We start from the raw sequence: 13239 nt of genomic DNA on the forward strand, positions 1-13239 counted from the left end.
TTTATAAATTTATTTTAATTTTTTTACTAAAAGTGGACTTTTCAGGGGTGGTTTTCACCTCTTCTCCACCTAATTCTGGATCTCAGCTCTAGATCTTTCTTTTCACTTTCTTACTCTAGTAAGTGTTATATGAAGCCCACTAAGAATATGAGTGGAATTATAAGGAAGAACTTGGCTTTTTGTTGAGTTGGGTTTTTTCTTTTTTCTTCTTTTAATGGGAATATTTGGACATGTAGTAGGCCATTAGTGAATATGAGTTATATGTTTACTGAATAAATACTATTTTTTTTTTTCTAAGGATGTGGATTTGGAGAGCATAGTTGTATAGTTGGCACTCAGACCATTTAAGCTTTATCTGTTAGTAAGTCTTGTAAAGTTTTACCTTGTTTTTATCACTACTGATGGGAATATATTATTTAGCTATTAGTTTGACTTCTTTAAGCTTAAGAGATTTCTGATTATGTAAGGCACTTTTAATATCTGACATCTAGCCATTCTTGCTGGGCTCCACCACATAAATACAAAGGTTCTGTAGATTGTAACTTAAATATATTGAGGTAGTAAAGAAGTGGGTTGTCCTCTAAAATAATACAGTGCCTAATTTTACATTTATATATCTTTGGAAGAGATTTGCCTATGGATATTATGAATGACTTCCAGATCATCCATATTTAAAATGTTTACAGGTGCTGGCTATGTTGATAGATTAAATTAGCTTCAGTTTTGCTTGACTCTGTTCAAAAGCCTGGTTGATGGTTTTTATATGTTGGGGGTTGGTTTTTTGTTGTTTTTTTGTTTGGTTTCTTTATTCCCCAAATGAGTCTATGATTCTTTTGCAGTAGTCAGTTTCCTTAATTTCACTGGAAAATTTTCTTTTGTAATCTTTTACACTTCATTTATTGTTTAACTCTAGGAATTTGGATTTTTTTCCCCAATACATAATTTTTCCCAATGTCTTATTTCTATACTGCATCTTCTGGTGTTCAGAGGCAAAACAAATATTCAAATTTAAAGAAAGAAACTTTCAAAAAACTGCAAATCTTTTTCTGGGAATTATTCTAACACTTCTTTATCTCTGCAAGGAATTACTGAATGTGCCAAAAATGAGCAGTAGTGCACTGAAACTTGTGTAAATTTTACCAGGTTCATTCTCTTCCTTTAAGACAAGCTATATTACAGATGTAGCTTTTAAAATGTAGTTTTCTTTATTAATGGGTTGCCCGCCCCTGTGAGCAAATGAGAAGGAAACAAAGGCACCTTTTATTTCCTTTACTTGAGCTGCCTTTTAGTGTCAGTGAAAGTGGTTTTGTTTGAGGTTTTTTGGTGGTTTTTTTGTTTCTTTGTTTGTTTTTTGGGGGGTGTGTTTTTTATTGTGGGTATTTCTAAATAAATTTGGTCTTATGCCTTCTTGTCTAGAAATTCAGCAAGGAAGAGTAGAAACAGGGCTGAGAATTGCTAGGCTGCTTTCTAGTCTAAAATAAAGTATCTGCTAATGGACATTCTGGTAAAATGAGAGAGCTAGCTATAGGTAGGAAGCGTTATATTATTTGGAGTCTCTGCAATTCATGAAATACTTAAAGAATTCCTTTTAAAGGTAAATCTACTTATTGCTTCATCAATTTTTCCTGGAGGGAACTGATGCTCAAAGCAACATTCTTTCTCTTTGGAGCCTTTCAAATTGATAGTAGAACTCAGTCATTCATTTAGGAAGCAAAATCAGTTTTGACTTTTTTCTTTAGTAGTATACAAGATTATCTACTTCAGCATGGCTAGACTTTTAGTCATACTTTCTTGATGAATAGTTTATCCTAATCTGTATTTTATAACATCTGCTTCTGCTCCTCTTATACTTCAAAAACCCCAAAGCAGGATATTAATTTACAAGGTTAAAGATGGCTAATTCATTGCATCTGTTGGTGTTTCAGTACTTTTGTGCTTTTTAAAGAAGATGGGACAGTACTTGAAGACTCTACTCTAAAACATGGACTGTTGTGACAGGAGGGGGAGGGAGAGGGCAGTTTATCCAGAGGACGTCTTTGGTGGCTAAACCTGTAATGTTGTTATCTCGTAAGATAGTTTCTCTTGTTCTTTGAAATCAACAGTTGTCTTTCCGTGCCGTCTGACTTCCAGGTGCTTTGAAACAAGTGTCTTTAGAAAAATAATACAGTTTGGTTTTACTTAATGAAATCTGTAATGACATAAGCAAATAGCTTTCTCCTTTCTAAAATGATACACCAGTCTACGTAATTTTGCATTGTAGTTGTAGGAGGAACTAGGTGGAAGAACATTAGCAGATGAATAGATTGTCAAAGAAAAGTTCAAGTGAAGGATTAGGTGCACTGTGGAACTCCATATGCTTCCTAGGAAGTATTGGAATAATGCTGTTATTCTTATTCATTGTTAATGAGGCTGGAAAATTTTCTGTTCCTTCAGATATGGAGAAAAAATTATAGTACTTGCTGGGATTGCCTTCAAGAACAAGCTATACTGTCTTAGAAAGGTGGTATGAATTAGCACCAAAAGATTTTTTTTTTCTGACTTTGTCTTCTGTGAAGACAGCTCCAAAATCTTTTGAAAACATTGTAGCCTTTCTTGATAGCTGTAAACAGTCACAGGACCCTAGTTTTGGAGTGATAGGATCAGTTCGTCCATTTGCAGTGGAAAGGGCTTGATTTACTACTTAGGGGAACAGAATTGGGTACCCATAGTGTTTAAATTGGAGTGTCTTTTTGGAGAAACTTAACGTAAATAAATTACTTCTGCTGTCAGTGATTCTATCCTTTGTCACATCCTTACTGTCTGTCAAAAGAGTTATTATATGGCATTGAGCAATCCACCTGGCATCTGGGTAGGCTGGTTGAAGTTCAGGGGTTCCTTGCTTACCTCCTCTGTACAAGGACTGTGTGCTGGAAAGAGTGGAATGGGAGCAGATAGTGATATACTATTCATTCTGTGCCGTTAACATATGGGGTCTTGTTCTGGCTAGATTTAAATTGAACCAGTAATATATATAGGCAATATTTATAACTAGTCAAGAAAATGACAAGAATTGAGGCCTTGAGGTAGATCTGTATGTATTCCTTGGCCAAACCATACATTTACTGAATAACAGTAGTAGTCACCTTGTACTGTTAAAGAACTCGATTTTGCCAGTTGGTATCTGTTCTAATACTAATCTCTAAGTCTAGAAATTGAACAGTCAACTACTGGAAAGTTTGCAAATCCTGATTAATTTCAAGGATCTAATGGCAATGCATCAACTCATAGGTGTCTTCTCTCTTAAGCCTAAAATAATTACTTTCTTGTGTATGTATTATTTGTTATGATAGGATAAGCTCCAGGGAAAAGACATTTAAAATATTTTGGAGGTCTTGATACTTATTGATACATGTTTTCAGATTTGATACAGTTGATGGCCTTTAGTAGTGTTGTGGGAAGGTTTGGGAGCAGGAACCACAAATACGTAAATGCCATTTCCTGTCACTGCCTGAATGCATCATTTATGGCATCATACAAAACTTTATTTTTTTCTGATTGATCTGTATCTGCATATAGTCTCACCAATGTCCATGTGCGTTAATAAATAATGAGAGCTCAAATGCCAGGGTGTGCCTGTTCTTTGTCCTGGATAATAAGACAGGTTTACTGTTGTTACTTGGTGTTGGAAGGAGATGGTGAATGAATAAGATGGTGCCTGAAGCTGAGCTTGATGTTGGAGAAGAGGAAGGTATTCTGAAGAATTTGGATATATGGGTGATTGTATTCCTTACGGTGTGTTTCTCTTTGGTTAATCATTCCTTCCTCTTTTTATGAAGGGTGTTGGGGTGATGAAGGTTTTCAGATGCATTTTAAACAGATGGTTTTGTACTTCTGTCTTCAGTGGATTGCACAGCTTATTTTGGAGCTGGCCCTTCTTTTCTGGGGAGTGTGGGGTGGATGAAAGCATCTTTGGCATTACGTGGTTCTGCCACCTGGTGGCTTTGTCGAGCAGCAGGGGCTTCAAATGCGTGGTTAAAAGCACAAGGGTGAATAAATCCTGAAAAAAATCCTTTCTGTCAAAGATAGAGGGAATGAGCTGGCAGGGTGACTTAAAGTAGATATGGAAGACAAGTTTCATGATCTGTGCATCATGTTTTTGAAGTCAGGCATCTAAGAATCAGTATGCAAGTATTTAAGAAGCTTCTGGTAGCTAAAGTTGTCAAACTTCTTCATGTCTTTATATATGAAACAAACAGAGAAAAATCTCCACGAGTAGTGGTACCCACCTGTAGCAGGAATGCAATTTATAGAGGTTACACTGTTGTATACATTGCGTATCTCAGGGTTCTTTTGATCTGGTTTCTTATGCTGGAGAATTATGAATTGATACTAAATTTATACCAGTATTGAAATATAAGACTCTGTTGCTTGCCCTTATTACTTTGGCATAACTGAGATGTTTATTAAACAAAGTATCACACATCATGTTATGCAATGCATTTCAGTTTTGGAACTAGTTTGTTCTTTCCAGAGTACTTTGAGGTTCTGTCCAAGGTATTCTGTTTCTCTTTTTCAATACTCCAGGTTTTTCTACTAATCCAGTGATAGTAAAACTTTTAGTACATAGATCAACTTATGCTAGTTCTTATTTTGATTAGCGAATCTGTTGGGTTATTTCAATCAAATACATAATTTATAGCTTGTTCATGTAAGTTAAAATGCTTGTAAATATAGATTCTAAGTGGAATTTGGACGTGGCTTATCTCCGTAACTAAGCAAGCTTTTTATGCATGTTTATAAATACCCTCTGTTCTGATAATTGTGTACCATAAATTTAAGGTGAGAAACACCTTTTCTCACAATGGATTTAAGATGGGAAATTCTCTTTCTCACAATAGGTGGGGAGTAATTAGAAACAAACATAAGCTCAGTCATACTGATATTTTCAAATTGTACGGATCACTCAGTGTGCTTACTTCCAAGTCCTTCTGGTCCTTCTCTTTTGTGACTCAGTGTTATGGTTTCCTCTGCAATCACTTCTTCACTAAAGAAAGGTGATTTAGAAATATTTTCATCAATACATACTTAACTTGATTGCTTTAGGTCAGTCTCTCCTGTATAGTATCACAGTCCTAAAAAATGTGTATGTTCTTCATGTAGAAGAAAAAGAAATAAAAAGTATCTCTCAATGTTTATTCAGATTTTTTTTTTTAACTTCATAAGGACTTATAAACAAACATTTTGATCTTGATTACTTGTTTCTGTACGTCTTCTATACTTGTCTGATTTTGGTTAAAATGTGCCTTTGAGACTCTATAGATGCAGGGGTTTTTTTGTGCATGGCCTTTTTTTTTTTAGCATATAGTCTTTGATTTTTACATATTAGAAATTCTGTTGTAGCTGTGCTTATTTTGCAGATACTTTCATGATATAATCGAGGAAACTTCATTAGAGATAAAGCTGCTATTGTAAGGTTTTTTGGGTGGTTCCAGAGTTAAAATCAGAAGTCAGACCTCAAGAAGAGCAACCACAGTTTGGAAGGGATTTACAGAAACTGTCTTTTTGTAACAGAACTTCTTTTAGATTCCAAAGCTGTTAGTTATCTCAGTTTCATGGCATCAGAGGAAAACCTCTTTTTCTTACTGTGAAAAAGGCAATGTTCCACGTGCCCTCATTAATGTGCTCGTCTAAGCTTATAGAGAAATAATAATTCTAAATTTGGATTGATGACTCACCTGGCTTCACTGTATTTGGAAGAAAATTCAGTGCTATGTTGTGGCTGATGCTTAAAAGAAGAAAACTGGTCTTATTTCAGATCTTAAAATGGAGCACTGAATGTTGCTGGTGTCAGTATATAAATGTAGTATCTTCTTCAAAATATAAGTGATTATGTGTAATATATAATTACTAATCTAGGCTATGGAAGAAAAATTTAGTGCTTTTGGTGTTCTTTTTGAGAGAAAAAGTGGGAAATATATGCAGAAGAAAGTGAAAAGTTCAGGCAAAAAAAGAATTTGGGCAGCTTTAAAAAGGAAAGCGACAGTAGGTGTTATGGAATGTGAAGCATGCCAGAGATACTGAGAAAAGAAGGAAAGAAGGAGGCCTGTTGCTGTGGTGATGCCGAAGTCAATTGATAGTAGCACTCTACTTGCCTTGTGCTGTTGTTACAAGGCATTATATTGGGTTTACATGGCAAGGTTTTGGTAGCACAGGACCCACAAGGGTGGCTTCTGTGAGAAGCTGCCAGAAGCTTTCCCCGTGTCCGATAGAGTCAGTGCCAGCCAGCTCCAAGACAGACCCGTCGCTGGTCAAGGCCAAGCCCATCAGTGACTGTGGCAGCACCTCTGAGAAACAGATTTAAGAAGGGGGAAAAAACTCACAACTGCAGCTGGAGAGAGGAGTGAGAATAAGTGGGAGCAACAGCCCTGCAGACCCCAAAGTCAGTGAAAAAGGAGGAGGAGGTGGAGCTGCTCCAAGTGCTGGAGCAGGGATACCGCTGCAGCCCATGGGGAAGATCATGGTGAGTCAGGTTGTCCCCCTACAGCCCATGGCAGTCCATGAGGGAGCAGAAATCCACCTGCAGCCCATGGAGAACCCCATGCCAGAGCAGGTGGATGTGCCCAAAGGAGGCTGGGACCCTGTGGGAAGCTCACACTGGAGCAGGCTCCTGGCAGGACCCGTGGCCCTGTGGAGAGATGAGCATGCACTGGAACAGGTTTGCTGGCAGGACTTGTGATCCTGTGGGGGACCCACATTGGAGCAGCCTGTTCCTGAAGGACTGCACCCCATGGAAGGGACCCATGCAGGAGCAGTCTGTGAAGAACTGCAGCACATGAGAAGAACTCAGGCTGGAAAAGTTTGTAGAGGACTGTCTCCTGTGGGAGAGACTCCACTGGAGCAGGGGAAGATTGTGAGGAGTCCTCCCTCTGAGGAGGAAGGAGCAGCAGAGACAATGTGTGATGAAATGATCACAATGATCATTTCCTGTCCCCCTGTGCCTCTGGGGGTGAAGAGGTAGAGAAAACTGTGAGTGAAGTGAAAACTCAAGAAGGGGGCAGGGCAAAGGGTTAAGATTTGGGTTTTAAGATTTGTCATTATACTGCTCTGATTTGACTAGTAATAAATTAAACTAACTTCCCCAAATTAAGTCTGCTTTGCCCATGAGGTTAACTGGTGAATGATCTCTCCCTGTCCTTGCCTCACCCCACGAGCCTTTTGCTATATTCTCTCTCCTATGTCCAAGCTGAGGAAGGGAGTGACAGAGTGGTTCTGGGGGATACCTCGCATCCAACCCACCACAGGCATAAAGTCAGTATATGTAGGTTGTTGTCTCTATGATGAAATATATATTAAAATATTTGTTACTACTGTCTCACCAAAATAATTTACTTGTGTCTTTTGGTGTGCAGATTTTAAATAAGAAAGCTGAAAAACCAAAAAAATCCAGCAAGAATTAGTGAAAGGTGATAGTAAGGTTTGCTACCTTAGTAATGACATCTGTTCAGAATCTTCATATGAATGATGAAAACTGAAAAAAAACCCCCAAATATCAATAAAATTGAGTAATATTTCTGTGGCATGGAGGAACCATAGGAAACGAAAAATGACTTTGAATCTAAGACTACAGATAAAAAGATGGCATGATTGTAATAGATTGCTATTACTTAACTGCACACTGGGATACAGATACAGTTGTGTGTGTTTCTTAACTGCATTTCCATACTTCACTTGTCTTCAAATGTAGGATTACTGAGTGTACTGGATCCACAGCTTTTGTACTGTAAATTCAGACATGTGGCCCGAAGCAGTTGATGATGAAAGTTTCAGGAGCAAAGACTAAGCAAACTAGAAAAAGAATTGAAAGGATAAATGATGATTTTAAAAAGACTGTGAATAATATAACTTTTAGTTGTGTAATTGTGTTACATAATTTTGTAACTATGTAATTAAAATGATATCCTTAAATATTTTTGTTTGTTATTTTCTGCCTAATTTCTAATTTTCAGCTGGGGAATTTAGTAGCTAGTTTTATGGGGAGTTTCTCTTTTGGGAAACTATATTTTATTTCAAGTTGTTAGCTCATTAAAATCATGAGGTAATTGAGGTAATAGAAAAGGGAAGATGCATCTCTTGTTGATCTCTAGGTGAGGTGGTGTTGTGGATGTTTGTTTTTCTTTCTTTCTTCTGTTTGTTTTTGGTATTTTGTTGGGGTTTTTTTGCCTTTTTTTGAGAGGGTGACGGATTTTATTTGTTCTACCTTGCTCTTTCCCATCCAGGCATTTCCAGTGAACTAAAAGGTAGTGATACAATTGACATGTTTGTTTTTAAGTTATTATTAACATTAAATGTAAATTTTGCAGTCATGAAGTTTGAATATTCAGGGAATTTCATGCAGCTCTAAAAGACATTTTATCAGACTGAAATAAAATATATATATAAAATTTTGATCAAATTTAGTAAGATTTTTTAAGACGAAGTTACTTACTATACGACACTTCTCAGAAACATTCTTGTTGAAACTGTTAGGACCTGGAGCCTTGAAGGGACAGGTAAAATCTGAAAAACTCTTAGCAGCAAAATAGGTATTTCAGTACTGCAGGGGACTGTCTCAAGATGAGTTACAGTTCTTGAAATATCCATGGTGTCTGCAGAAAGTAAGCATCAAGATGTAGATACTGAGATAGATTATATTTTTTAATGACTTCCTAAAAATTGTGTTCCGGCTCTTTTAAAATGTTTTTAACAAGACTGTGTTTGTTAAATAACATGAGTTGATTCCTGAAGAAAGGTATCTAATGTTAGCTGAATCTGTATGTTAAAAACAGTGGATAATGAAGGAACCCAATCCAGGGTCTTACCTAGAAATAATACAATATATATAACTGGAGGTAGGAAAGAGGTGCATTCTGAGATGAGAGAGGGGACAGATGCAGTGGAACTACAGATATAATAATGACTAAAAAGTGTTAGTGAGTCCTAAGGGCTAAAATTTTAATCCCCCAGGGGATTTAGAAGTTACGCTCTGTAATAGATTTATCACTTTTCTAAAAATTTTAATCCATCTTTATAGATGAATATTCAGACTCTAAGCTGCCTTGGCTGTGAGCTGTTATTTTTACATGAAGTTTTATTCTGTAGGATAAAGTAAATGAATATTGTTGCTATTTATGTGCTCCTTGCTCTGACAGACATCTATTTTTTTATGCTAGAAGTCTTGTGAAAGTTTGGTACATACCACAGAGTTAAAACTAACAAAGCTTAATATAACCTGATTATCATAAAAACTACACCAAAACCTAGTATGTTCCATGCAGCAAGTTCATTTGAATATGTTTTTGGTAGATCTGTGGCCTCTATGTATATCAAGGCTGGTACTGCAAGTAAAAGGTGAACTGCTTCTCTTAGTGTATTTGGGAATAGGATGCTGCAAGGAGTAGAAGGAAATGATTGGGTCCAGTCTCTCTCTTAGCATACTGTATTGTGTATCTTGTGTTGAACAGAACTGTAATATGTACCAAGCTTTCCTTTGGAAATATAGTAGCTTGATGTTGTTAGCTTTTATTTTGCTAGCTGGAGCTAGTAAATTGCTGTAGTCAGCTTAAATAATCTTTATTACTACTTGGCTTCACGTTTCTCGAACACAGTTGTTCAAAATTCTGTACCATACATCAACTGCGTAAGCATTAGTGGAGAAAACTTACAGGTATTCTTCGCTAGGTCAGAGACAGATTACTGTTCAAGACAATGAAACAATGCAGAAATGTGAAGAATAAATTCTAAATTAAATTTGACCTAGACAGGGTTTAGGCTTGTTCAAGAAAATAGTATGAAGTATCTGTACAAATAAAAATAATAAACAAAATCAAAAATTTTCTAAGGAAAGGAATAAAACTGTTTTATGTAACACAGTTATTATTTGGAATGTCTGTAATCAGATTTTTTAAGTGAAAATATATTCTCCTACATTTTCATTGAGCGGCCTCTGTCTGTACCTTTCTTGCCTCAGAAGACACTTTTGCAAAATGCACAGAGATATGTCGTAAGGATAAGGAGGTGGGTGGCTTTTGGGAGTTAATATGCTCAGAATGCTTGGATGGTTCTAGTCAGCATAAAGGCAGGAGGTTTCCTTCTGCTACTTGACTCTTTGGTAGAGATTGAAGAGAAGTTTCTTCTTCTCTGGATACTGTCTATATTTTAGTAGTATTAGTATCAGTACAAAAGAGGTACCATGAAGTGAGTTTGGATGTCACATGAAGTATACATCAGTTACTTGGAAGCAATGAGCTTCTGTGTTCCTACACATTGGTAAATGGGAGGTACCTTTCTTCTTGTTAATTTAGAGGAACAGAGTTAAATTGAAAACACATGCATGGAGATGCATGCACTCTTGAGTAAATAATCCAAAGATATTTTTGAGAAACAGCTAAATGTTAGTGGTGTTTCAAAACTACAGATGCTTTCTTAAGCAAAAAGAATGGAACAAGTCCCATTAATTTACTACTTTTTTTTTAACTTATATACATTTTTTTGTTTGTTTGTTTTGCAGGATACAAAATTATGGATAATAATGGAATATCTGGGTGGAGGCTCTGCCCTTGATCTCGTAAGTAAATAATGCATGGGTTTTCGTTACTTTACCTCACATAATTATTTTCCTATCTTATAATTCTGGAAACTATAAAAGGTCATATGGCTGTGGCAATGTTTCCTTTCAGTAAAGGAGAAAAGTATTTGTCAATGCCAGAAAAATGTTATTTTCCATGAGGCACGACTGATTATTTATATAAATGGAAGGGAACTAAGCAACATAATATTGGAAGCAGGATATAAACATCTTAGAGTGCTAATCTTCAGTCAGCCAGAGAGTACTAGTGATTGAAAATAGTTTTTTCTGTCTCTTAATTCTGCCACCACAACCCTTCTTAGTGTATACATTTTAAAGTATCGTCCCCACCATCCGCTTCCCCAAACAATCATACAAAAGATTCCCTGTTTGAAGTCTTACTGAAGCCTAAATAGACAGAAAAACAGTTTAGGCTGTAAAAATATTACAAAGAAGTAGGAGTAGCTGTGGACTCCAGTGAGAGTAGAGAGGCCTTACGGAGAGCCTTGGATAGACCAGAGGGCTGGGCAGTCATGAACCGTATGAAATTTAACAAGAGCAAAGTGCTTCATTCTGCACCTGGGACGGACCCAGTTTTGAATTAGAATTCCCAAGGTTCAGTGCAGAGTGTGTTTTCTGTAACGGGATGCTGTCATTCACTTTAGCTATTGAAAAAAACCAACACCCAAACCCCCTCCCAAATCACACACCATCTTATATTTATTCTGGATTTTAAAAGTAGAAATAACATCGGGTGTTTTAAGTATGTGAAAATTGTTATACTAATAGAGGCAGAATGTCTCTGTAGCATAGTTTGCAGTTGTCAAATGGGGCAACTAATTTTGCTTGAGGAAAGAGTGAAAGGAAAAAGGCTAGTCTGAGGGGATTCTGCTGGTGGCATCCAGAAGATGGGAGGGGATATTAAATGTGAACTTCCTGCACTTGTGCATTTTCAAACCCATTTATACCTTTAGTTTCCACGTCTGTTAGAAGGAATTCTGTCATTGTGTACAAATTCATAATGTTCCCCATAAAGATACGATAAAGAAAGTTTATTTATGGTTGTGATAGCTTTTTTTTTTTCCCTGGCAGAAAAGCATTTAAAAACTGGGGTTGCTTTTATAAATTAATTACTACTCTCTTTCTGTAGATATAAAGGAGCAGAATGAAAAAACAAATGTTACCATATTTTCTTCTCTTTTGCTTTTTCATCACACACATTTCATTTGTGTGATGACCATGTGTTTATTTAAGTTTGTTGCCTAGAAATAGTACAAAGTCTGTGGTTACATTTTAAAGTATTATTGATGAAATTGCACCACAGAACTGAAATCATCATGTAAGTGTGAATTAAGCACCTTTTGTGTGATTCATTAATTTTCAATTTATGTTCTGCTGCATGTTTTCCTAGTTCTAACATGCACATTATGGTTTTCAACTGGAATCTGGTAGGACAACTGGCACACTTTGCCACTTTTCCATACTCAAGGCACCTTGGATTCCATGTTCTGAGTGTAGACATGTCATGCTAACTTGGTGTTTTCTGTACTTGAAACTGGCTGTTTTGAAAATCACGCCTCACAAGACAAAGTACATTTAATGCACCTTTGTACATTGTTGTTCAACTACGAGTATAATTTAAGTTTGTGACTGAGGTACAAGTGCCAATATTCTCAGACTTAGTCTATTTTCAATAACTTCCTCCTCACTAAGTTGAGCTGACATCTGACATAAGAGGTTTTGCCCTGTTAGATGTATCATGTTACCAAGTCTTGAAGTGATGCTTTGGCTGGAGCAAAGCTTTGAGAATGTCTAAGTGGATTTCAGGGAGTGGTAATATCATGTGTATTATTAAAGCTAAGGAAAAGCAAAGAATATTATAATTAAAGCTACAAAGATAAAGCAAATGTGAAATGAAATACTATGTCTGTTCCTATGTAATAGATGAGGATTTCTGAGGGATGTACTACTTCTAATTTTTTGTCTGAGATGCTTTCCTTCTCACAGAGTAAAGCTTTAGAGATAGAACCTTTTTACTGTGCTTCAGTGACTGCTATTGTGGAGTAAACTAGAACACTGGAATATTTCCAATCTTAATTGTTGGATACAGAGTTTCATTGTCCCTCTTGAAATGCCCTTATTGGTTAAGAAACCTCTCCGAGTGTAGTGACCTTTTCCTCTGTCTGTTTAGAGTTAGTGGTATTCTCACTTTTAGAATTTATATCAGATGTAAAGAGCTCTGTGATTATGTACCACTACTGCTTCATCTAATAAAAATAATTACTTGGAGCCTTTGATTCTACTAATTAGCAGATTTATACGTTGAGATTTATATGAAAAAAGTTAACACTTTAAGATATGTAATATTCTGTCAGTCTACTGGCTTGAGTTGTGTTTTAGAGAGTTTCACAGAATCCAATGCAGTATGTAGTCATAGACTGTGTGATTGGTGTAGTACCTTATATGCCTTAGTTTCTTGCTTGGGCTTTGAGACTAGGGTCCACATAGGTGATGTGGAGTTGCATATCTAAGTTCAATGTAAGGTTAATAATCAGATTACAATATAGATGCTTTTCAAAGGCAATGTTTATATCCATGACCTGACCACAAAGCAATACCTGTTCTTATGGTACCTTTAACAAACTTTAAAAAATGTT

At 36.3% G+C, this 13239-nt stretch overlaps 1 protein-coding gene across 5 annotated transcripts in view; it reads left to right on the forward strand.

Moving 5' to 3' along the window:
* The window catches only part of STK24 (serine/threonine kinase 24), a 56288-nt gene that overhangs the window by 27390 nt on the left and 15659 nt on the right, over positions 1-13239 (forward strand). For 4 of the 5 annotated variants that reach the window (XM_051780622.1, XM_051780625.1, XM_051780627.1 and 1 more), the window contains one exon: positions 10526-10582. In XM_051780622.1, coding sequence (XP_051636582.1) covers positions 10526-10582 — 57 coding nt within the window. Of the gene's footprint in view, positions 1-3148; positions 3772-10525; positions 10583-13239 lie in introns of those variants that run through there. The other variant, XM_051780623.1, reaches the window with a different exon arrangement.

The sequence above is a fragment of the Manacus candei genome, unplaced genomic scaffold, assembly GCF_025592945.1.
Source record: "Manacus candei isolate 608988 ecotype Guabito, Panama unplaced genomic scaffold, ASM2559294v1 h1tg000014l, whole genome shotgun sequence".
Taxonomy (NCBI): Eukaryota; Metazoa; Chordata; class Aves; order Passeriformes; family Pipridae; genus Manacus; species Manacus candei.